This window comes from Taeniopygia guttata, chromosome 5 (assembly GCF_048771995.1).
Source record: "Taeniopygia guttata chromosome 5, bTaeGut7.mat, whole genome shotgun sequence".
NCBI classification, from domain to species: domain Eukaryota; kingdom Metazoa; phylum Chordata; class Aves; order Passeriformes; family Estrildidae; genus Taeniopygia; species Taeniopygia guttata.
In genome coordinates, this window is record NC_133030.1 from 26246164 (window position 1) to 26271253 (window position 25090).

At 45.0% G+C, this 25090-nt stretch overlaps 2 protein-coding genes across 3 annotated transcripts in view; one reads left to right on the forward strand and one right to left on the reverse strand.

Moving 5' to 3' along the window:
* Positions 1–730: 730 nt before the first annotated feature.
* On the forward strand, positions 731–10713 carry ARFGAP2 (ARF GTPase activating protein 2). Of its 2 annotated transcripts, XM_030274227.4 has the most exons (17): positions 731–1503; positions 1742–1860; positions 2752–2824; positions 3335–3466; positions 3557–3637; positions 4419–4521; positions 5142–5198; positions 5749–5793; positions 6875–6927; positions 7328–7464; positions 8002–8133; positions 8612–8740; positions 8820–8948; positions 9321–9447; positions 9560–9650; positions 9769–9887; positions 10319–10713. In XM_030274227.4, exons 1-17 carry the CDS (start codon positions 1432–1434, stop codon positions 10337–10339), a joined length of 1620 nt encoding a protein of 539 aa, XP_030130087.4. In that variant the 5' UTR covers positions 731–1431; the 3' UTR covers positions 10340–10713. The 2 variants fall into 2 exon arrangements, with proteins under 2 accessions (XP_030130087.4, XP_002200075.3); XM_002200039.7 differs by lacking the exon at positions 5749–5793 and having other exon boundaries at positions 733–1503.
* Positions 10714–11587: 874 nt separating this feature from the next.
* Positions 11588–25090, reverse strand: part of CSTPP1 (centriolar satellite-associated tubulin polyglutamylase complex regulator 1) — a 77895-nt gene continuing 64392 nt past the window's right edge. The window contains exons 5-9 of the mRNA XM_012574023.5: positions 21078–21163; positions 18453–18648; positions 16649–16758; positions 13570–13633; positions 11588–13065 (exon numbers count right to left, since the gene is read on the reverse strand). Coding sequence (XP_012429477.1) covers positions 12885–13065; positions 13570–13633; positions 16649–16758; positions 18453–18648; positions 21078–21163 — 637 coding nt within the window. The 3' untranslated portion in view covers positions 11588–12884. The remainder of the gene's footprint in view (positions 13066–13569; positions 13634–16648; positions 16759–18452; positions 18649–21077; positions 21164–25090) is intronic.

Sequence of the window (25090 nt, forward strand, 5' to 3'; positions counted from 1 at the left end):
TTTAGTGACAAGATGGTGTTGCAGAGCAATCTCTTTTCAGAGGTAAGGAAATCCCAATGCATTCCATCTCTGGAATTTTATTAATAGAAATAATATTTATTAATAGAAATTAATCTTTATTAATAGAAATAATCAGTACCATGGTGCTGATTAACTTTTGTTGTTCTCATTCTTCTGAACCTCTCATTGCTCTGCAGTCACTTTTTTACTTTTTTTTTTTTTTTTTTTTCTGAAGAATGAAGTGGACTATATGCCATTGACTTCTAGTTCACAGCACAATCATATTTTTCTATTTTTCTTGCATTATAACTGAATGACTTTCTAGCCAATACTCTACTATTTCTAGGCAGATAAAACAGCAGTAATAACGGCCATTACATCATTTTTGCTCTGAAGTAACAACTTCCCTACCTTGATTACTGCCTCACGATGCCTCGATTACTGCATGGCCAAGTAATAGCATCTTCAGCCCTGGTTAAATCAGGGCTATGAAGATGGAGAAGAGTCTGAAGGGGAAGCCATACTAGGTGTGGATGAAGTCACTTTGTCTTTCAGCCTTGAGGAAACTCAGGGAACCTCACCATCACCTTCCATACCCTCACAAGGAGAGGCATAGGGGTAGGTACTGATAACTTCTCTTTAATGACCAGTGTCAGGCCCAGAGTTGTCAGCAGAGATTTAGGTTTGATATTAGAAAAGAGTTCATTACCCAGAGGGTGTCTGGGCACCGGAACAGGCTACCCAGGGAAGTGATCACAGCACAAGCTTGACAGAGCTCAAGAAGTGTTATGACTATGCTCTCAGGCACATGGTGTGACTCTTAGGGATATCCTGTGCAGGGCCAGGAGTTGGACTCTGTGATCTATGTGGATGCCTTCCAACTCAGGACATTCTGTGGTTCTGTACATCATTTACAAATCACCGTTCGTCTGTGCCAGTGCAGCAGGCCCGGTGCCCTGAGGCTGGCTGCTGGAACAGGAGATGTCTGAAACGCTGCTGAGCTTTATCCCGGTAGCAGATGACCCACGGTAGGCACTGCCCCATGACTATTCCCAAGCTCGCGTCTCTCGGTGCAGGCCCGCAGCGGCCCCAAAGCGCAGTCTGGGCACAGCCCGGGGCTCCCCAGCCGCTGTGGGGCTGCGGTAAAGCGCTCCGAGCCCCCGTGAGCTCGGGGCGTGCGATGTGCGCACAGCGCTGCCGTGACCCCCGCCAGGCGTCCGGCCGGCAGCCAGCGCAGGCCGGGGTGACCCGCAGCTAGCGCTGCCCCTGTTTAATGCCGGGCCCGGAGGGAAGGAGGAACATCGCTCTCTTTTCGCCCTTCACAACCACGGACGCGGCGGGGGCTGGCCCAGCACGACTCTCCCGCGGCCGCGGCGCGGATTGGGCCCGGCCGGCTGCCGTCCCCGCGGGGGTGTCTGGGAAGGAGAGATCATGGCGGTGGAGCCGAGCAAGACGGAGATCCAGACCCTCTTCAAGCGGCTTCGGGCAGCGCCGGCCAACAAGGTAGCGGGGAGCGGCCAGGGTCCCCTGGGCTGTCCGTGCCGGGCTGTTGCTCTGTGGCCGCGGCCTGCGCTCCGACTGGGCCCCGGTGGGCTCCGGGCCGCGCTGCGGCGGCTGTTGGGGCGGCCGGGCCGGGGCCCTTGGGGAGCGGCTGGGCAGAGCGGCCGGGGCCGCCGAGTTGTGGCAGGGGGTGGCGGAGCGGCAGAGCTTCAACCTGGCTGTCCCTCTGCCTTCGCTTTAGTCGTGCTTCGACTGCGGCGCCAAGAACCCGAGCTGGGCCAGTATCACCTACGGGGTCTTCCTGTGCATCGACTGCTCCGGCGTCCACAGGTCCCTGGGCGTGCACCTCAGCTTCATCAGGTGCGTGGGGAGCGCGGCCGCGGTGCCACCGGCAGACCCGCAGCAGCCATCCCGCCTGGGGTGGGAGCACGCAGGGACTGGGAGAGAAGCCTGATCGCGGAGCGATCACCTCGGCGTTTATGAGGCTTGTTCGCAGGAGGTTCTGGGTCACTCAGCACTTCCAAAGCACCTCGGACGGAACGTCGACGTGTTGCTTTCACTAACCTTGCAGAAACGCTATCTGAACTTGGCATTGTAGGAACAAAGATGAGAATGTGGTCTGTGAATCTTGCCAGTAATGTAGCAGTGTGGTGTACATAACTTTTCATAACACTGAGCAAGGCAAAAAGAGGAATATTGTTTGATTTTTTTGGTATCAGCCTATTGGGCAAGATGGTGTTGGCTTTTCAGCCTACTTCTTGTTTTCAGTACTTGTAAAAATTAGCATTTTAAGTTAAGAGAACTGTGACCTTTACTTGTTAGGAGAGCAGTTGAGTAACTAGTATGAGACACTCTGTGTCCCTTAGCTTTACTTGGATGTATTCTTGGTTGCTTTGTCACGTGTTTTGGCCCAACCTGTGGGACAGGCTGAATATGAGTCTCTCATGTTGTGGTGAGATCACATGTAGAACAAAAGTTCTTGGCTGTGCTTTCCTAGCTCAAGCTCTGCCATCTAAACAAGCAGTACAAGGGAGAGAGCCTCAAAATTTGGATAAAAGCTGGTCTTTTTCCTCACTTTGAAAGTTGAAATTAATTTTTTAGAGGAGTAAAGAAATTCCCAAGATGTTCTTTCCACCTTTGCCTCCTACATTTTGGAATAGTAGTAGGATATCTCACTATTTTATGCCAGAGCTTGGTTTTGCATTTGGTTTGCTTGGTCTTTATTAATAGAAATAATTGGTTCTCACACAGGTCCACAGAGTTGGATTCTAACTGGAACTGGTTCCAGCTGAGGTGTATGCAAGTGGGCAGCAATGCCAACGCGGTGAGGAGCCTCTGTAGGCATTTTGCTTGCTCTCCCTCTTGCTAATCCACATCCTCTGCTTCTTGTCTCTTTCCTTTGTGTGGCTTTTTTGGTACCAGTCTGATCTGAAATGTATAATGAAGGGGGGAATTTGTCAAGGGTGCTTGGAAGTCAGACTGTGACCTTTGCATGCCTTGTTTTCTGATGTGCAGATCTCTCATTTTTTACATCTCATTTAAATGAGAGGCAAAGCCTTCTTAAATTATAGAAGTTAATAACACTGATTAGTTTGAAAGCTCATGCTCAGCTTTGTGACTCGGAATCGTCTCTCTGTAGAGAAGATGGATGATTTTCATAGGCCTCTGGAGTGAGACTTCTTGTAGAAAGCTGATCAGTGAATGGTTGGTTTATGCTGCATTCTCAGTTGTTCATCCTCTGTCTCTGGGAAGTTTTCTTTTTCTGTTGAGTTTGTCTAGTGCTTGCTTGAGTATGATCTAGCAGTCAGGAGACTGAATATTCCTCTCTTTTCAGACTGCTTTCTTCCGCCAGCACGGCTGTACCACCACAGATGCCAATGCTAAATATAACAGTCGAGCTGCCCAGATGTACAGGGAGAAGATCCGGCAGCTGGCAAGTGCTGCTATGGCCAAGTATGGCACTGATGTAAGTCTGAGAGCTCTGTAGTGCTAGATGGGTAGTGCTGGATGCTGAGTTTTGTAGGATACCTTCTTTTTTTCCCTCTCCTCTCTTCAGTTGCTTATAGATGGACTGAGTGGAGCCCCTGGGCACTCCCCTGAGAAGAGTGATGCTGATTTCTTCATGGAGCACACACAGGTGAGAAGAGCTGCCTAAACCAGGCAGCCTTAAAAGCTCTCCAATAGCCAGCTGTTCAGCCAGGAGCAGTCCAACTTAGCTTGGAAGGACTCTAAATTGTATAAATAATCAGTAGTAATGTGGAAGAAATCAGACTGAGTCATCTGCCTGGGACATAGTCAAGATCTGAGCTGTCCCTGTAATATCTACATCCTTTGTTTTTGAGACCATCTTTAGCTTCAAGAACTCAAAGCTACCACCAATGCCCTGGAAGATGCTTTGTGTGCTGTGTTAATGCTTAGTTTCTTTGTACAGTTAAAGCAAGGACTAGCTATTACTTTTAACTTCTGCTTTAGAAGAAACTTTTCAGTGCATAGACCCTGGTAAACTGGACTTGGGCAACTGCACCATGCCAGGCAGACTTTCTCAGGTAATGGCAAATAGAGACAGTGGAAGTGGAGATTAATTTTTTCCAGGAAAACTCATTCACACTTTCTCCCAGATTTAAACTCATTTCCTTTTACCTGGGAAGTCCTCACATTAACCAGCTAGTCAAATGATTCTGTCATTCCTCCTGGCCTTACATTCATCTTAGCTTCCTTTTTGGTTTTTTGTCATTTTTGTCCCTGCTAAGGGAATGTGGACTTGTCCATATATTATGTTCAAGGAAGGCATAGTCTGAAGTTTGGAATAAGTTTCCTGTGGCCTAAAATTGAATACAGGTCACTAAACCAGTAGTAAATGCAGGATTGTTTGGTTCATTAGTCTTCTGGAAATAACTAGAATGAGTATCTCCTTGCAGTCTTCCAGTACCTGGGATGTAGCAGATGCCACCCAGAATCCTGCACAGTCTTCTCCAGAGATGGAAAAAGCAGCAAAGTCATCAGAAGGCAGCGAAGTTTCAAGTGAGTTCTTTACTGAATAGTTTTTCCAAAAGCCTGCCTTCATTTCCAGGAGAATACAGTTCTGTACCAGTGTTGGAAGGGCTGAACTTATCCTTTGGTTCAGACCTGAAGGAGTGGAAGTTCTTCACACTCTTAGGATGTTTAGTTAAATTAGTGGAAACTTCTAAAAACACTGCTCCATTTAGGGTCAGTTCTTCACTTTTTCTGAAATGTACACAAAACTGTTTTGGGGATTAGCTGCCCCAGACATTATTTGTCTAAACATCCTTCTCTATCCCTTGAATTTGGTGGGTCTGAAAATGACGTAGGACAGAAAAATTTTTAGGGTGAAGGACAAGGAAACCAAGAACCTGGGGGCATAGCTGTAATTTGAAACAGCTTTATATATTTCCCTGCAGAATGTTTGCTTTCTTGTACTGTGTTAGGAACAGTGCAGAAGGAATAATTTGCTCTGCTGAGAAATAAAGTTGTTTTGCTTAGGAAATTGCATATTTCAAGCTGTAACTGGATTTATTTGTGGGGGCAGAGGAGCTAGGAGAGATGTAGTGGAACTGTGAACATACTGGAAAGAAAAGGGTTGAGAATATCATGAATGTTCTTTTTTGGTTTTGTGCCCACAGATCCCACCCAAGGTCCATCTATTGACTTGTTGAGCACGTCTCCTAAGGCTCCTCTAGGTAAGACTCTTCACTTTCAGATCAGTCTTGCTCTTATACCCACTGCTCAGTAGTAAGCTCAGTGAAGCTGGAAGCAATGAGCCAGTTTTCCAGAATGTCTAAACGAGCTTATTTCCCTGTTGAGCCAGTACTTAGGATGTTCCTGAAGCCCAAAACCAAGTCACAGTTTTCTGGAGGTTTCCTCCTTGTTTTGGATAATTAAGTTTAAAGCCGTTGCTTTCCCAAATGTGTTTTTTCCTGGTTTTGAGCTTTGGATAAAACTTGGGACTTGCATGTCTAGAATATGGGGGATCAAGGCCACATGGCTGTTGTTTTTGGTTTGTTTCCCCACAGAACCTTTGGAGGCAAATTAATTTTTAGGTTTCAGAATAACAGGGATTTGTATCTGATTCTCCCCTGCCATTACGGTCCTGGCTGCACACAGAACATCTAGCTGGAGCTTCTTCCTTTATTGAGAGCGTGCTCCTAGCCCACAGTGGGTTCATTCTGGGTGGAAAGACTGTGTCCTCAAGTGTCTTTTCATTCCCCATGTTTTACATCTCTTCCTCAGACATGTCCATGTATCTGTCAACACAAGGGGCTGCTCCTGCTGGAGGTAACTGGCTAACAGGTGGCCTGCGCTGGCTGCTTGTGACAATTCTGCTTGCCCCTCCTGAGATTCTGCCTTCAATTCTAACTTTAGCTTCCTGTGCTTAGAGGGAGAGAACAAGACAAAGCTTATATTGTTGTATTGAGAGCTAAACCAGATATATTGTATCTGTAGAGACTGTATTAACATTTCTGTTAAATGTTTCCTGAAATATAAAAATCTCCAAACATAAACCCAGACAACCTTGAATTAAGTGTTAGGAACAGTGAGCGGAAAAGAGTTTCAGATAATGTGAATGTTTTGAATCCCCTTTTTAAAAAAGACTTATCATAAGACTAGAAAAGATGAAAGAAAACGTGTCAAGAATAATTTATGGGCTAACAAAAGTCATGTGGCTGTAGAAAGTCAGGAGATGCACACACAAAATAAAAGCCCAACAAGGGCAATAAAAGATTTGGACTTACCTATAGGAAGCTGGAAAATGTGTTGGGCAGTTCCTCTCTGCTTTGTTCTTAGACTTTTCCCCAGACATCTGCTGCTTGGCTGGCCTTTGTCTGGTTTTATGAGTGTGGCATGCCCTCAAGAGTGACAAGTGCAAGGTGTCAGAGAACCTATTGCTTTTACAGCTTGCTGCACTTCAGGTCCATTTTTTTTTTGTATGTTCATGTAAACACAACTTCAGAGTTCTTGCTGCTTTGTCCCTTAAGGCATTGGTGAGGCTCTGATCTTCACATGCCTCTGAAGCTGCATTTTCTTGAATTTGTGTACGGGATAAACCTAGTCTTTCTCTAACTAACCTGATACCTGCAGCATAGCACTCAGAGGAGTTATTCACTGTTCTTAATTCAATTATAGCTGCTCCAGAAATGGTTGTGCTTCTTTAGGCCACCAGCCTGCAACTGTGGAGCTTCTCCGTGCATCTTTCTTGCCTGGGTGAAATCACCCAGGCTTCTGATGTGAAGATGCATGGTGTGCCCTGGACGCTACTGCAGCTGGACTGTGGTGGATGATCTTGTGGGTTGCTGTCTAATTTTGGCCTCTTAAATTAATTCCCTTCTGCTTATTTGCTGGTTCCCTCCTTTTGCAGAACTTAAATCCTCCCTCATTGGAAAGAAGAAGCCGGGAGCTGCCAAGAAAGGGGTATGTCTGAGCTCTTTTATGGAGGGGAGGTAAAGCATGTCTTGCATTTCTGCTGTCCTTTCCCTGATTCTTGCTTTCTGCTTAACAAGGCTATAGAGATCTGCTTTGGGGAAAGGAGACCTTAAGCAGCCTGTATATTATTGCTAAAAAAAAATTACGTTCTGGATCATTACTGGTTGTGGTTTGAAGCATACGTGGTTCATCTCTAAGTGTTGGCCACTGATGTGTTAACTCTTGGATGTTCTTCCATACTGTGTTGCAAACTCTTGTAGGTCTGTAGGCTGTGACTACACAGGAAGACTGAAAGCCTCATTCGTGCGGCAAGAAGTAGATTCAGGTTTTCTTCTACAATAAACAATCTAGGATGAAGAATTGACAGGATTTTGTTCTTGTTTTTAAGCTGGGTGCAAAAAAAGGTCTTGGAGCCCAGAAAGTCAGCAGCCAGAGCTTCAGTGAGATTGAGCGGCAAGCCCAGGTGGCAGAACAGCTGAGGGAGCAGCAGGCAGTGGAGTCCAGGAAACAAGCTGAGGAGTCCATGTAAGTGCCCTCTTTGGGATGAGTACCTTGCATACCTAAGGCAGAAGTAGTGTGAGGTTAATGCTGTTCTTCCTAGGACCACCAAATGTGACTTCAGAACATATTGCATGAGAGGAAGAGCAGTAGCTATATGCCAATATGGCCCTTGCAGCAGGGCAGAAGTTGTACTACTGTATTTTATTCAAATTAGCATTCCTGGAAGAGCGTAGGGAGCTTCTGTGTATTGTGTGTTTCCGTTCACCTTTGGACAGGGCTGAAAAAGCCAAAGGCTTAAGTGGGTCGATCATTCTGAGTGCAGGCGTGGGGAGTAGATAGACATTGTGATGCTTACAATAAGGAAATCATGGTTAGCGACTTGAATCCCAGTGGAGGAGATGGCAAAACAAGTAATAGCTTCTGTGCAAGGATTTTTGGCAAAGCTGCTGTGAAAGTGGCTGTTTTGAAGGATGGTTGGGGTTACTTAATCACTTGTTCTTCTACAACACGGGCAGCAAGAGAGGGTAATGAGCTGGCACCCACCATGGTTCTTTCCCTTAGAGTCACCTCAATGCGACTGGCTTATCAGGAACTGCAGCTTGATCGGAAGAAGGAAGAGAAGAAACTCCAGAGCCTTGAAGGGAAGAAACGTGAACAAGCAGAGAGGCTGGGCATGGGATTGGTGTCCAGAAGGTACTTGGCTGTAGATGGCATAGTATAGACAAGTGTCTTAGAAGTACCCTGCTCTGGAAAAGTTTCTTGAAGGCAGTAGTCAGCTCTTGTAATAGATAAGGAGATGAGTTAAAATGCTCATATGCTGTTCTCTGACTGAAAATGCTTCGGGCCCCAGAAGGAATAGGGACTCTGTTCAAAGGTTCTGGTTCTCATTTGAGCTTTTTGACAGATATGTGTGGCCTGTCAGTGTCTAGCACTAGAGTCCTGCTGCTTGACGGGTGTCCCCCTGCAGAATCCTTCCTTTAAGAAGGTAGCTCAAGACTTCTGAGGGAGCATAAATAAGTGGTGAAGGGGGCTGACATCCCCCAACTCTCCCTCATAACTTGTGTCACCTGCCCCGCCTGTGAAGGCCAGATTCAGTTTTGAGGCAGACTGGTTGTAGGGACTGGATGTCGTCAGACCCGTCAGCCCTGACTCTGCCTGTTTGTTGTGCTAGTTCTGTTTCACACTCGGTGATGTCTGAGATGCAAGTAATTGAGCAAGAGACACCACTGGTAGCAAAATCTTCCCGCTCCCAATTGGACTTGTTTGAAGATGGTGGAAGCTTCACATCTGGACCCCCCAAGTAAGACTTAGCTTTAGTATAGTCTTTGTTTATTCCTGAATTTTATGTCTGGCGTAAACTACCTATTTTTGGTACCTAGGTACAAATACAGTCCCTTCTCATTCGAAGATGCATTTGGCTCACGATGGGAAGCGGACTCTTCATGGGGTATGGACAAAGAGGAGGAACCGGAGGTGACCGTTTCCAGCATTCGGCCGGTTTCAGAGAGGTAAAGTGCTTGCCACTGCTAGTGTATCTTGTGCCCTTGTGTAGGGGACAAAGAATAAGTGTGGGAGCTGTGGCACAGATGCTGGAGCCTCATGCTGCAGAAAATGACTTGTACAGGCACAGACAAGCCCAAGAAAAAGAGCCTTGAGTGAAAGGGCCTCGGACACTTCTTTGCCTGTCATGTCTGTAAGTTTATACAGCCTTTGTGGTCATTGAGTGCTGACTGTCCTCAGATGGGGAGAGGAGAGCCCCAGTGCAATTAACACTTAAGAATAACTTGCTTTCCTTTGATTAGATGAGGTCTGAGACAGAAGTGTTGATTCTTTACTGTGTTGGTGAGCTTAATCTGAGATGTCTCCTCTTGTTTCCTCAGACCCACCAGTAGGCGGGAAATTGAGAACCGGCCATCCATGGTGGAATCCAATGAAGCTCGGCAGAAGTTTGCAGGGGCTAAAGCTATCTCTTCAGATATGTTTTTCGGGCGGGAGGCAGATGCTGAGGTAGATGCATTCTGCACTGCTTACACTGGTAAAGCTCTGGCTTTACCTCCTCCTGTTTGCTCAGGTCCTTTGTTCCTTTCTTATAACCTTTTTGTTTTGTTTTCTGCTGCAGTATGAAGCCAGATCCCGACTGCAGCAGCTCTCAGGCAGCAGTGCCATTAGCTCTGCAGACCTGTTTGGAGAGGCTGACAATGTGCACTCAGGTTTGTTAGCACTCAGTGGGTTGAGGAAGGGGGCAGCTTTGGAAGACCTAGACTGGAGGGGATCAAAGTGTTTTGTGGAACTGAGAGACTCTGGGCTAACTCCTCCTGGTTCTTGTAGGTGGTGTGTCTATTGGAAATGTCCTGCCTGCAGCTGACATTGCACAGTTCAAGCAAGGAGTGAAATCAGTTGCTGGCAAGATGGCTGTCTTGGCAAATGGGGTGATGAACTCCCTTCAGGTGAGTTTACATTATGGCAACTTGAGAAAGGGTGTTGTCACATTCAGGGACTTCTCACCATTACCTGGCTTCCATAGGAATTATCACTATTTTCTCAAATTATGTGGGAAGTTCCAGGTAGATACCTGTTGTTTGTAGCTGTTGACTGCAGTACCCTAGCTGAGCAATTGCAGGGGGCCAGTGAACTCTACTTGGCCAGCCTTACCCTCCTGCTGCACAGGACAACTTGTCATGTCAGATCCACCTTCTCCCACAAATTCCAGGCAGAATTTTGGAAGTCAAGGTCATTTTACCTTCTGCCTTTGTACAGCATCCTGTCTAGAGAACCTCACACTGCATTAAAATACCAAACCCCTCAATGTCTTGTTATCTGTCTCTGGATTTTGCACAAAGGTGTTGTAGCAAGGTGTCTCTGTCTGTTTCCTCCTTAGGATCGTTATGGTTCATATTGATGACCCAGGGACTGCAAGGGGAAGCCAGCAAGAGGCACTGACGCCAACTTTGCCTGGAGTAAACTCCACAGGATTGTCTTATTTGTCTGGGTTGGGTGGGGAGGGGAGAAGGTAAGCAGAGAGAGTCAGGACATGGCTGTGCCCAGGATGTTTTCTGAATATCTCTGGATTCCACTCTATTAAAATTCAATGTGCCCTCATACCCACTGCTATCTACTAGCCAGTGGAGATAGGCCTTCTTACAGGGTTAACCTCATTGCTGTAAAAGATATGACAGGAACTACTGGGCTGCCCTCATCAGTGCTCCTCTCCTTCTTTGGCCCATACCTTAGCTCACCAAGTGACAGAGAAAAGGGGAATGCTATTTTTCTGAACATCATGTGAGATGACTGTTTTTTGTTCTGATCACTGTTCCCAATCCATGGTGCTGTGGAGTCCTCTGTATTTGCAGGGTTTGCCTTTTACCATGATCTAGTCCTTTTTACTGTCTTCTAAACCAACAATATGAATGCAGGAGAAAAAAAAATCAAATCAAAGATTATTTTTTTAGCTTCTAACTACATCATCAGCAAAAAAGCCCCAGGTAAAGTAGTAAAGAAGTTCACTGGATCCCTGGTTTATTTTGTTGCCCAGCTTTGGATCAGATCAAAGTACTGAGCTTCTAACTCAACCATGACGTGCAGCAGTGAGAACTTTAAGCTGAACAGGACTAAGTCTCTGGTTTGAACACGAGTGCACTTCTCTTCCTTGGACTGTGGTGTTGATGACTAGGTAGCAAGAAGAAGGGTGGGAAAGGGCTAGTTACACACTGTTACCAAAAGAGAGGTTGGGGCTGTTCTGGAGCCTTGGGAAGAGACTTGCATGGGTTTCACCTCTCCTGTCCAGTTGAGGGGCTGCGGCAGCTACTCGGCTGCTCCGTGCTGATGTTTCACTTCGGTGGGGCATGAGGGGGGTGAGGGTCGGGTCTTCCCGTTCCCTGTCTCTGCTCTGCCGCAGTTGTGTCAATGTCACAGTACCCACAGCAGGCTGGAGCGGCAGGGAGCAGTGGTGCGGCTGCCCTAGCGCTGCAAGGCGCGGTGGTGATCCCGGCATTCGGGGTGGGGCCGGCACCTTCCCCGGCCGAGGGGAGGGGTTCCTGGGGCCCTGGAAGATGGCCGGGGCCCTCCAATGGTCTTGCCCGCCAGATTCCACTCCCCCCGAGGAGGGGCCGGGGCAGCCCAGAAGACCGGAGAACCCAGAGGCAACAGAGCCCTGACACAGCGTGCTTTATTGCCAGGCTGTCACAGCCACTCACCAAGCTGGGAGAGAATGTACAGACAATAAATTATTTAACTTATAATAAATAAATATCCCTGATGGCACCCTCCTACAAGCTTTGGGTACCAGTTCCTGGTGGCCCGTGATGTAGCACTTTATGACCAAGAAGAGCAAGGAGGCTGCCAAAGAAGCATGAGAAATTGAAGTTCCCCCCAAAATAACTAGTCTGTGCAAGCTGGGGTGCAGGAGCTGGGCTAGACAAAGCGTTCAGGTCTGCGGAGGTTTAAACTGCTGAGTTGGTTACCATTAATGCAATGTGACACTATGTATTTTTGTAGTTTTAAGGGCTGCATTGCTGCTGCAACAATTCCAATATTTACAAAAAACCCCAACTTGATCTTATTTGATGACTGCTTCCTTTTCCCTTAGTGCTTCTGCCCACCTAGCCCCAGTAGGTGCTCTATATACTTGCAAGCCATACCACCTGTGGCCAAGGAATTTAACAACCTTATGCCTCTTTTCCAAATCCTCTGAAATTCACTTTGCCAAATGACCATAATATGCTGTTGGAGGGACAGGGAGACCTCACAGAAGGGCACTTAGTACAGCAGCGGAGCCAGACAGCACCATGCAGTACTTACTGCAATCTAGCTTATTTGCTGTATTTGCTTTGGCAAGTCTTGGACACATGGAAGAGAAAGCACAAAGCAGAGACAAGTTACATGGCAATATCTAAGCTTCCCTTTTTTAGGAACTTCAGGAATTTCCTTACCTTTGATCATATACAGATGCAGCTTTACTGGGAATAATAATGGAACAGGAGTGCAGAGCTGCTGCTGGTGATTTAACCCCTCTGTTATCTGGGCCAAATCTGAGCAGAACTACACAATGAATCACTGGCAAGCGGCCTGTACTAGTGCTCTCACTGCTTCAGCAGCTGCTGAACTGCAGAACTGGGAGGGAGCGCCCAGGTGGGAGCATACCCGGCTGGTTCCAAGTGGTGGCAGAGCTGGCGGCTGCCGGCTTGTCTTGCCTGCCAGCAGAGGGAAGCATAACTCTGTAGCTGTAAATGGCTTCTACAGAGGCGCTATTCCTGCACGGATTTGGAGCTAAGAGAAAGGCAAGTTGTTCCTGGGAAAAGATGGGTGAACCTGGCACTGGGGATTAGCACACACACTGCTGATGTAGACAGAACCCACTGTTAGAGAAGCTGCTCTGGGAGGAGGTGCTGTTCCTCCAGTGGGTTCTGGAGAACCCAAGATGGGAATGGTCCCCACCCTCACAACTTTCAGTTTTCAGAGGAGTCTGTCTCTTCATTGGAGCCTTCACTCTCAGCATCCATTTTTCGACGATGGTGTAGAGGTTTCCAAGGTGAGTTAATCCTGGGTGAGTTACGAACAGGCATATTTGCTGTGTCTGCACTGGAGCTGGCAGGACCAGAGACAGAAAGCCCTGAAACCTGAGCTACCCTGAAAGAGAAAAGAAATGTGCTAGGCAGCGTGTTGCAAAAACTTCTACTGCAGCACTCTTGGAGTGAACCTGGGAGCAAGGCTTAAAACTAGCACAGGGATAGAAAAGATGTTCACGGCCCAGAGGGGGAACACCTTCCACTGGTACCTCCCAGACTCACTGTGTGAATCTTCTCCTATTTAAACATATCTTCTGGGCTGATCTTGTTCCTTCCAATACTCCTAATTTTCACCATCCAAACAAAATTTCATTAAAGACTGCTGCTTCCTCTAGATCCCTCTTTGAGTCACACTCTTCCCCTCTGCTGAAGATTTTTGTAAGGATTTTGTTAACTGCACTGAGGCACCACAAAGTAAGAAACTCTTCCTGTTCAGGATGCTCTTTTAGCTCCTCTATTGTTTTGTAGTAGAGCAGAGGAATAGGACAGTACTTTATTCCACTCTTCTTTAGCATGCTACCTTTAATCTGTTGCTTTACTGCCTAGTTTAGGCAATTCCACTTACAATTTCTCAATTTCCTGATCCATGGCAGGGTCCAGAAACAAATCTCCTTTATCTGGCAGAGCCCCTAGGGAAAAGAAAAACAAACAATGAAAGTATGAGCAGAGTTAGGCTATTAATTCTTCAAGAAAAGTGTTCAAGGCATAGCAGCATCCAAAATCTGACCTGCAAGACAGAGAACACTTTCCCTTATACCTCTTAGAGAAATGGATACAATGTTGAGGATCATAGACAGATAAAGAATGATGATCCATTTGCTGTGTCTTTCATATATGCTATAGCTGAGCTCAGACTAAACTGGAGGCAACTTCAGGAGCCCCCCCCCACTTCCTTCAGCCCTGAGGATTGGCAGTTTTCATTCACTGTACAAAATTAGAGTACTGACTGTCAGGAAGATCTGACCAAGCAGGCCAAAGTCTGTCAACTTTGGGCCTCTGTTCACTGCCCAGTATAATCACCAGTACCAGATGTAATAGATGTGGTGTTAGTGCCACAGCCTGAAACATGTGTTATACCACCCAGGGTTATTCATGTTTTTGTGCCCCCTGCCTTTCTTGTGGCATACTGATCTTGAGGATCAAAATACTCCACGGATTTAAGGCCTTTGCTTTCCTTGCAACTCGGGAAAGGCCTGACTTTTGCACATTGCCTACAGGAGTTAAGTGTGGATGAACTGTGCTCTAGCAGTGCTTGCTGTCTGGGTGTGAGCATGAAAGGCTGGGCCAGTACTTGGGTACCCTCTCAGTCTAAGATCAACACACTCCTTTTCACTTTAGAAACCCTATTCCAGATGAAGGGCATGATATAGTTCAGGACTGGAACAGCTGGTTGATAATCCTTGCTGTTCTCTGAAAACACTGTGACCTTAGCAGAGCCAGAAGGGAAGATGGGGGTCTTAGGAAAGCCCTCCTTCCAAACTCCATGTTGTATAGGGGTCATGACAAAGAACAGCACAGAGATTGCTTACCAGAGCCTGAAGAGTACCACTGCACACCAGGGCAAAAAACCTATTTGATAGTCTTTACCAACAGTACAATGAGGAATGCTCTTTCTAAGGTTTTTCAGGAGACTTGGGTGCTACACTCAATACCTTTAGGAAGGGGATTTGTATTCCATGTGGGGACGCAAATATGTTTGCTGGCTCTGTTACCTTGCTCTTACCTTGTCCCACAGAGGCAGACTGGCAGCAGTCATCAAAACTGTAGCGATGAGCTCCTGAAAACTAGAGTAAGTTTAGACCAGAACTGATTCCCCCATTTATTTGGGTTCTGGTCTACTCCTCCTGTAAATGAGCAGGAAAGTCTGGCACTGCAAAACAGTGTCAGGAGATCCATGGAAGTGTCCCAGTCTGCTTCTTTTTGTGGGCTCAATTAAAAGAATAAACAACTAAAGCTTAACTTAGTTCTCTAGTTGCAGAGTGCACAGTGAATACTATGGGGCACAAGATTTACTTGGGAGAGTTGATAAATGGCACTTGAAGAATTCACAAATCAACACTGACATTGGAGATACACTGCAGATTCCAGTCTGCCTGGCAAACTTAATGGCACTGCCCAAGCTGCTTTAATCTCTATCCCTGTTCCTCAAGAGGAGCTGCTGGCTTTATGACACCAAAACGTCCTCTGCCTGAAACTGCTCTCACGGAAGGGTTTTAGGGAGCTTATGATCTCCTACAGACCAAAGACTATTGAAATCACCCTTCAGGAGAGATTAAAAGACACCAGGAAAAGAATCCTTTCCTTGCCAAAAACCCTACCACCTGTCACACTTGTGGTTGCTGCCCCTCCTCTCAGAGAGGCCTCAGCAGGAGGCTGGCACAGGGCCAGAGGATGGGCCTACGTTAATGGAAACGAAAACCCACTCACTTTGTAGATGGCACAATGGAGGCTGTGGGCAGGAGTTTTTTTTTCCTTTTCATCTGTTTTCTTTATGCTTGATTAGAAGTGGATTTCATAGGGCAAAGGAAAAAAAGATTTTGCTTGCTGCCATCCAGGCATCGCCTTCCTCCCAGTGAATACGCTGCTTTCTAAGCCTGTTTTCAGAGGGGATTGCAGGGGTGTATTCATGCACCTTTGATGCATAATCTGCCCTGCCCCAGAGGAACATTAGCAGCTTAAATGGTTTGCTGTAAGAAGGGGTTCAGCCAGGGGAGACACTTTTACTTTACTATGACACACACCTGTGCAAAGAAGCAGCCCTCAAGCAAAGTACACCTTTTTGTTGAGTTTTGTCTTTGCAGTTAGGGACTGGCAGATACTCAGACCCAGAAGGAGAGGAAGAGGATACTTACCCAAAGACATTAATGGCCAGGTGATTTGCTGAATGGAGATGGGCTGAGTGTTTGGTAACACCCCCACACACAACCCTCCCTCCCTGCTCCTGCCACTTACATTTATCTCCTGGATACACTCTTGTCAAACAGAAAAGCCATTTCTCCTCCTCTTTGTAGGAGGAGGAAGAGCACAAGCAAGGCATATGGGGGAAATACAAAACCTTGAGTGACTTATGGATGGATTACATACTGTCTTCAGCCAATGTAACACTGCTTCTTTGCTCCAAACCAGCACAACACAGACACAAGCAGTGAGATGCTGGTTGGCAACCCCTGTGGTTCCCACAGCAGTGTGGTACAGATTTTTGTAGCAGTTGGTGTTTTATGATTGGATTTTCATCAGGCCACAGATAGCCACAAGCAAGATCACACTGCCTTGAAGAAAGATAGAGAAGAGCTGGGGAAGACAGGGCATTTAACCTTCCAGCCAAGGAGACAGCAGAGGTTTTCCATTAGTTGTGCCTTCTTTCCTTATAGATGAGACCAGCCATTTAAAATCTGCACGACCACAGAGGGCTAAAACATAGGATGGCGTCTCAACTCAGTAAACCTTGAGAAAGCTCTACAGCTTCAGGTAGACAGTAAGGCACAGTGTTATGTTTTTTAAGTTAATCCATCAACAAAAATATGAAAAACTTCCCCTTACTCTCTTCCTGGCAATGTAAAATGTGGGTTATAATTACAAACAAAATTCCACAGAAATACAGAATGACTGAAAACTTAGAGCTGTATCATTTAGAGAAGTCTTACCTAGGGCTCGATTGATGCCCTGATCCTTTGCAAGAGCCATAAGGAATCCGTAGAAGGTCATTCTCTGCACACTACTCAGCATTTCCTTCACAAGAGCAGAAGGTGGGCAGCTAGGAAAAGAGAAACAGAGATAATCTTGTCTTCTAAATTACAATCTTTTTTCTAAGACCCAGCTCAAAATCAAGAAACAAACCCTTTCACTTGCTCTAACACTGTAAGGTTGCCCTGACTCAGTTTAAAATGAAGAGCCGCCAGCTTGCTTATTGAGCACTGGATATGCTCCCCATTTGCTAAGCAAGATCTTTGCCTGGGGACATCCTTAGGAGCAGTCTTACCTGTCTTCATTCCAAGGACAGTAAGAAAAGCCTAGATTCACTCAGAGGCATACACATCCCACCTCTTAGCATGTTTTTTTCAAAAATTCTCTGGGAAATACTTGCTTTCAGAAGTCAATAAACTTTCATAGAAGTGTCAAGTTTGGAAAAGACTAAGACAACTGAGTCCAGTGGTTAATGGAGCACCGCTGTGTTCACCACTAAACCAGGTCCCTAACTGCCACATCTACACATTTTTGAACAATTTCAATGAAGCTGCTATCACATTATTATCAGTGATAGTCATCCAAGGGGCAAGAAAACCTCTCCAATGAGAGCCTAAATGTGTCAGAGAACACTATTTAGGTGAGGACTAAATCAGCATATCCCCTTCTATGCTCACCTTAACCCCTCATCCTGAGTTCTAAGCAGTATCTTCATGGTGATTCTTGCTCTTGACCAATACTCCTTGAAGGATTTCATGCAAAATCAAACTGCCTCATAAAGAGGAAGTGTTGAACAGTCAATGGTGTAGTGGCACCCCTGCGAGATGTGGGGGTGGGCTGGTAATTCCTCAGGCAGCATTGGTTACCAAAGCCTGAGTATTGAGCTACTGCATGAAAGGCTGGGAATGGCTCCCCTCATAGTGCTGTGCAAAGCCTGACCTACCAGATAGGCCCACAGTACTCTTCCCATCTGAAGTTCTCAGGACATACCAGGAATGTAGAGCTTTTGTTGTTTAAAAGAACAAAACAACACATCAGCTCCATGCCTAGATATCTATAGCACTGGACAGCAGTTCAGCAGTAATTTTGTGGATCACAAATCTGGATTTGGAAACCTAAAGTAGAAATCAGGTGGAACTTGTTATGAGTTATTGTCCTGAGTTATTTTCTGTTTCCAGACCATGACCTTCTAGGAGGGCATAATTTCTTGCAGGTAGTGAAAATATGATCAAAGTGTCTGTCAAAGCTGTACACTAAAGTCTGCTGTTACTCCATCCTCTGCTGAACTAAAGCTAGTCTTGTGCCTGGGATCTGTAGATGGAAACCAGTTCCACAGTCTGTACCAGGCTTGGGTACAGACTGACAGTGTGAACTCACCTAGTACTAAGGCTTCATACTCCATCCATCCAGTGGGCTCTTTCAACTCCCAAGAATGCAACTGCACTTGTTTTTCCCCTCTAGCAAACTCATGATGGATTTCTCCTTGATGGAAGTGTCAATGCAGAAGTGAGATGGAGAGCAGAGACTCAAATCCATCTATTACTTGAAGAATCAGTTCAAACCCCATGTTTCTTTGGTCCATGAAATTGTTTCTCTCATTCGGTTAAAGCTGTTCAGCTATGACGTTTCCCTTTGTACTTTTTCAGTGAGAGCCATGTGGGAGTATTGGCTTGTTAAAAGTCCTTTTTTTCTTCACAGCTCAAATGTTATAAAGGGTCTCCAGAGACAGAGACTTCAAATTTGTATTTTAGACTCCATTCATACCTGTATTTTGATCTGTCACACAAGGACTCCAGGCACTGGTAGAAGAGAGATGCCTCTACCCCTTCAAGTGGGTTGCAGTCATTTGGGGGCTGGCGCTGCCGATGTTGCCCAGAGGATGATGTTGGCACGATCACAGTATTTGGACTCTTACCAGCCAGCAGATCTTGATAAATGGCAGCCACACTTTCCAGGAACTCTAAAAGAACAGAAAGCTATTTCAAACTCAGGGCTGTAACCAGCAAAGCATCCTCCAGACCTACCAGATTGTGGCTTAAATTGGTGTTCTGTGTTGTACATAGCACTAACTGGAAATAAACACAACTCTACAGCATCCTGCATGTTCAGAACAGATATTATGCACACCCATACAGCTATTTCCATAGAAGTTGCTATCTTCTTCTTCTTCTTCTTAGGATGATTATGAGACGTCACTCACTCTGTCGAGAAGATTCATCCCAAGGGAGCAAAGGCTAGCTAGCACACTGATAAAACAGTGAAGCGTGAAAACTAATGTAAAACAAAACTAACTAGTCAGTGAAGTCTAAAATGTTTTAGATTAAGAATTCATCCAAGTTGGGAGCAAACTACATTGAACTGCAACAGGAAGAAAGGAAGCATGTTAGCTGGGCTTCAGGCTGTATATCAGCTTGTCTCTATGCTGCTCCAAAGTAAATATAACACAGGATCTAGAAGAAGGGCCAGGGCAGGTCAGGGCTAGAGTTGGCAGAAAGCCTCTCCCCAGGCTCCTCATACTACCCACTGTTTACTGCAGGAGTCTAATTTTAAACAAGTTTGTTTATGGATGTGGTCAGCAGTTTACAAATCTAGATTCCATGTGGAGTGGTTTGCATGTGTGTGGGTTGGTGGGAGAGTGTATGACAGGCTGTGTGTGCACTCTGCCTGGGTGAACAGGACAGGGATGGGATCTCTGAGAGTGTGTACACAAGAATGAGCTTGCCAGGACTCCAGTGGCATTTAAGCTCTAAGTGAATGGAAGTGCAATGCTGTGCATGAGGTGGGTGGAGAGGAAAGTCAGGATGTCAGCAGGCCCTGAGGCTGTGCTGAGTTTCTGCAGCTCCATGGAAATATTTGTTATATCACAGAAAACTTTCCAAACACATTTTCTGTCCCTGACTAAAGGCATTACAAGCCTGGTTCTGCCCAACTCAAAATCACCAATTTGAACATTTTTTTACAATAAGATGTCATGGATGAAGTTGTGATATGTACAGCAGAGTTACAAGGGAAGCATATACAGAGAAATATTGAGAAAAAGATTTTTGTATTAGTGGTAAGAGCAGACTCCTAACTGCTAGAAAGATGGGAACTCACAGGTTGAATCAAATCAGAAGGCCACCCAAGTTTACTCTCTGACCACAGACTATGCTCACAACAGCTTCTAGCCAGTGTTTCTGTGTATCCAAACCTGGCCCATTTTGCCTGGTCGAGGCCAATTGTGAGCTACGTCCATCAGAGGGAGCCATTTCAGTGTGAGTGGACAGAAATCCATGAGCTTTATTTTAGAAAGTGCTGTGTGCCAGAAGATGAGAAAGTGGCACACTAGCCAGTGCTAGGGAGCATATCTAATATCTGTTTGCCCTCTTTTTGTCCTGAATGAGATTCTCATTCCTCAATCACAATTTAGAGGGGCTAGGGTGACAGGATGATGTATATTAAAGCAGTCTCCCCGTAGAGGACAAGCACCTGAATGCTCATCCAAGTTTCTCTACCTTGTCTCCTGAAGTTTAAAAATACCTTGGGATTTTACAGACGTATATGTGTGGTGAGCATGAGGAAATAATCTCACACAAACCAATATTACTTGATTCGTACCTTTCCTGCCAAGAATTTTAGAAGTATCCTATCTAGTTAAAATGCAGACTGAGGAAGTGGGATAGAATACAATAAATGATCAACAATATGAAGACTGTTCATATGGATTACCTGTTCCATTTGCTTTCCAACTAGGGGGTCTCAAATCAAACAAAAGAGGTGGATCTTCACAGGACACGTGCCAAACCTGTGCAATTCTTCATCAAAAGGTGTGCAGGTTACAATTCTATGTGATTTCAAGGGGAGGCTAGAGAAGTTCTTGGGAGTGGAGTCCACTGAGGTTTCCTAAACCCATGGGAATTATACCCAGTTCAGAAACTCACTGAGCTGAAACCAGCTCATAGTTGAGCAAATATGAACGGGAAGAATTATATCAATTTGTCCAGCTACTTTTCCTTTAAAGGCACCAGCTGGTGGGCTTTTCCTATGCTATACCCAGCAGGATTGAATAATTTCCTTAAAGAAAGGGAAAAATATTCCTAGTAAAAGCTAATTGTTAGCTGTTAACATAATGTAGATAAAGCTGGAAATTCATGTCTCAAGGCCAAGACAAATAAATTCATCAGACATAGCAGTTGTGGGTGTGTCGTTATTCACAACAATTTGGAGTCTCCTCATTAAGTCTCCTAATCTCTTGACATCTGTGATGCTTTTCATCAGTAGAGTCCATTAGCTATATATTGTCTGTGAAAAAAACCCATATCCTTTCAAGTTTCAAAAACTGCAAAAATTGGGAAGCTGTAAAGTCGTAATGCTACAAATGGGAGAAGTCAACAGCTTCCTGGAATTTACCTGAGTAGTAGAACTGGATCTGGAAAGCAAAGAGGAAATCAGAAAAAGACATCAGGCAATCCATTGCATCATCCATCAGCACAATCCTATGACAAGATGAGAGAAACAGTTTAGCATCTACAAAAAACCTAAAGTCTGTAACCATGAACCCCAGACCCTGAGAAAGTGCAGCCAGGTAACTATGCACAATTGAGGATTTCTAGTGGCCCAATATAAGAAGTTAGGAGAGAGAAATGGGAACACCCATTGTGGCATGGATGTGGAGACACCCTAATGTCAATTGAAGGCAGCTTAAGAACCTGAAGCAAGGAGAAGATACTGAATGTCAACCACACACTTCAGCTACAGTGTGAACAGAGCAGTGCGACATTCAAAGCCTGGTGAACACGATGGAACAAACACTGTTACAAAAACTGCAAGGCTGGTTCACATGGTTATACAGAATTGTAGAATATCCTGAGGTTGGAAGGGATCAACAAGGATCATCAGAGTCCAGCTTCTGACTAAATGTGACTACAGGACAGTTACAGTTTACAAGTAGTAAACTGGTGCAAGCAGAATGAGACTCATGCTATTCCTCTGTATATCTGATGTCATCAAACTGGGACATATTTCAGAACAGTTGCAATTCACCATCTATACTCAAACAAACGCTACTTGACTACAGAGGAAATAACATTGCACCAACATTCAGCTTCCTAACTGCACTTTGTGAACATCCTATCCTCCCTTCCTGATAAAAGAATCAGTCTCTTTTCATATTAGGTCTATTATTTGACTGTCAAGTCAAATGTTGTGGCAACTGAAGACTTCCTGGGCCAGGGAGAGTCTTCTGTGTCCCTGCTAAGTTGTAGGTGAATGTAGGGAGCTACATGCATCCCTATTTTGAAGCACATTTCTTGAATACGGAAAATACCAGCCACAGGCCATAAACATGAAATGTAAGTGATAGCAAAGTCCAGCTCTTCCTTTAAGGGAAAAAACTGTGGATTTCAGGGCAAAAATTAAAACAAAAACAATACTCTGGTTACTGCCACCACTGCCTAAGGATGAAACGGTCAGTCTCTGAAGTGGAGAAAATCAAATTCATCTAATCAATGACAGCTTAGACTGAAAACAGAAGAAAATACTCCAATTTGATGGGGAAAAACCCAGAGTATTAAGGCAATGCTAAAGAAAGGCAATTGGTGTTTTCAACTGCATCTAGGTCTACTGAACCTGTACAGTCAGCATCTGGCATACTGTGCCATATGGGGATTGTCAGTTCATTACAGCCAAAGTATGGCTTATCCAACAGGACCCTTTTGAACACAGGCCCAGATGTAATCTGCACACCAACTCCTGCAGCATCAATTGTCTAAACACATTGCTGGAGAAACACTGTTCTGTCTCATGTAAAAGACTCTAGGGAGCTGTGTGGGAGGCTGACCTAGAAGAACATAGGATCTTGCAAGACTTCCACTTCCCTGCCACTCAGACCAGTTCTGTTCACTGTGGCAAAATCAAACATGTAGAGCAGCTTGAATTAATTATCTCAAAGAAGAAAGACTGGGGCTAAGAGGGTCCCCAGGAGAAAAGCCAGTATTTAAAACAAAACCCTTTGAAGATGTCAAAGTGCTTCTGATTTATTTATTACATTCCAGAAGCCTCCTCTCCTCCTGTCTAAAGAAGCAGTAGCTTCAGTTCTTAATTCTCACTAATAAGCATGTTATTGAGATTGTCAGTGGCCACATCAAGGAAATGACTTTGAAGCTGGCAGGCAGAGCATCTTCATCTCTCAGGCAAAACTACTCAGCCACTGGCATTTCCAACCACTATTTAAGCACTGGAAATGCAATTGGCCACATCACTGATGAGCTGCACTCCCTCCTTTGAAATGATGGTCTGTCTCCCTGATACCCTCAAAGCACCAAAGCTCTAAGATGCAGGAAAACAACAGTGGAGAGTGGTTTTACATATCTGTTATGCAGAGAGACAATATTACATCACCTTCCTAACAAGAAACCCATTTCACTTGTTAAATCTAAAATTCTGGTCAATGGCAGTGCTCTGCAGCACCAAGTTCCAGCCTCTTACTTGGAGGAGAGCATGAGAAAGTATGCAGAAGTATGAGAATTTACTGGACAGATTTTGCTGTTAAAGACAGCAAGGAGCCTCTGAGGAAGCCTGTACAGCACATATGTGACAGAGGAGCATCTAAATAGAAGCAGGTGCACTCTGGTGCTGGGTTACTCACTCCGCTTGGCCAGGGGTTTGCACACCGGAAATGTTGAGAAGTCTTTAAATCCAATACAATGAGGATATTGACTGCAACTGGCAATTCCCCCACATAGCCAGCAGACTAAGCACTCAAGGAAGCTGAGAAGGCATCACATGCAACATATCTGCACCTCTTCCTTGAAGTATTTGGCAAGAAAAACCTAGCTATGGACTGTAACCTAGAAAACAGGACCAAAATTGAGGACAAAATCTGAAAGTATGAACTGCAACTCAAAAGAGTTCATCAGGTATCTCGTATTTCAAAGGAATTTTTTTTCTTGTCCAAATTAGACTTTAAATCCTGAGGCTACAGATGTATTTAAAAAGTTAGTCGTTGGCACTCAGTGAATAATGAAAATCAAGGAGGAACTTTGGAAAGGACTGAAGAAAAATGCCTACACTTGACGCATTCTGGTAGAGGGTATAGTGGCTTCTCAGGGTTCAAGTGGGTTTGGTTGGCAGGAAAGCCTTACTATTGTGCCAGTGGGGAAATTTTATGGTCTCCTGATTGTGGTTAAAATCTCAGAAATCCAGATTAGACAGGATGTTCCCAGGAAAAACTCTGGACCAGGCAAGTTGCAAGGACTTTTACCATTTTCTGCCATAAAAGACACAATCTGTCTTAAAGCCAGGCTGGCTCAAATGATTTTCAGAGACTTGGTTTATTTACTGAGACATGGAGGCAAAAATAAGCAAAACATACAAAACAGTCTGCACTCTTAGGCAATCTTTTAACAACACAAGTACTGAATTGCAAGTCCCAGTTCCATTAGTACTGATCAGTGCAACATGAGCTCACAGACCAAATAAAACAGCATAGGAGCTGTGAACTACGGGGCTGTCACTACTCAAATGTGGGCAGTGAGTTCCTTGTGCTTGTCTTACAATAGAAAAATCAGTGCTCAGGTACAGATTTTAAAATCATGGCATCAAATCAGAAAAAAAATCCTTCATTTTCTGTCCTGCAATTTCAAGATTCAGAAAGCTTAAAGGTGTCTCTGAAGATCAAAGGTATCTCTGTAGATTAAAGTCTTTAATCTGCTAATGGCTATAACAATTAAAAAAAAGAAAATCTAAGAAATCTCACAGACACAGATATCCTAGTTCATTTTTTGGGTATGACTTCTGGACCAGGAATAGGAAAATAGAGCTCTCTGATGTTACATGAATAAAACCTATATTGTTGTAGCCTCCATTCTAATGTTCTGACATATCCTGATCTTAGTCCTATTGTTTGTTATCAGAGCATAGCAACAGCTCCTGCATGAGTGGACTGCACCATGCTGTGAGATCATCTCAGTCATGCAGCACTAAGGCTAGAGCTATGGCTGCCCTATTCCCAGCAGTACCAATGCAGGTCCTGGCTGTGCCACCGAATGTTGTGGCTTCTCCCGCTGCTACTTTATTTAGTTCTTTTACTAAGAAAATTAGCAACAAAACTGTTGGGGGCATGTAGACTGAAGAAGGAACAATGTCTCTAGGTTTGCATGTGATACTCATGTTTTGCAAAGACTAGGTCAACTGGTGCTCTAAGAAAGTCTGCAGAGCTCAGCCTTCTAACAGGCAGAGACCAAGGAGGACAATGGGAAGTATAGACCAGAAAAAGGACAAGAGAGTGAGCAACAGTTGTAAGCAAAGGGAAAAATGGTTTAGAAATATGACAAAGATTTGTTAAAATTGTTCAATTAGATTAGCTTGTTACAGAGCTAGCAATGTGCAACTAAATCTCTAGCCAGACAAAAGTAGGAGTGAGA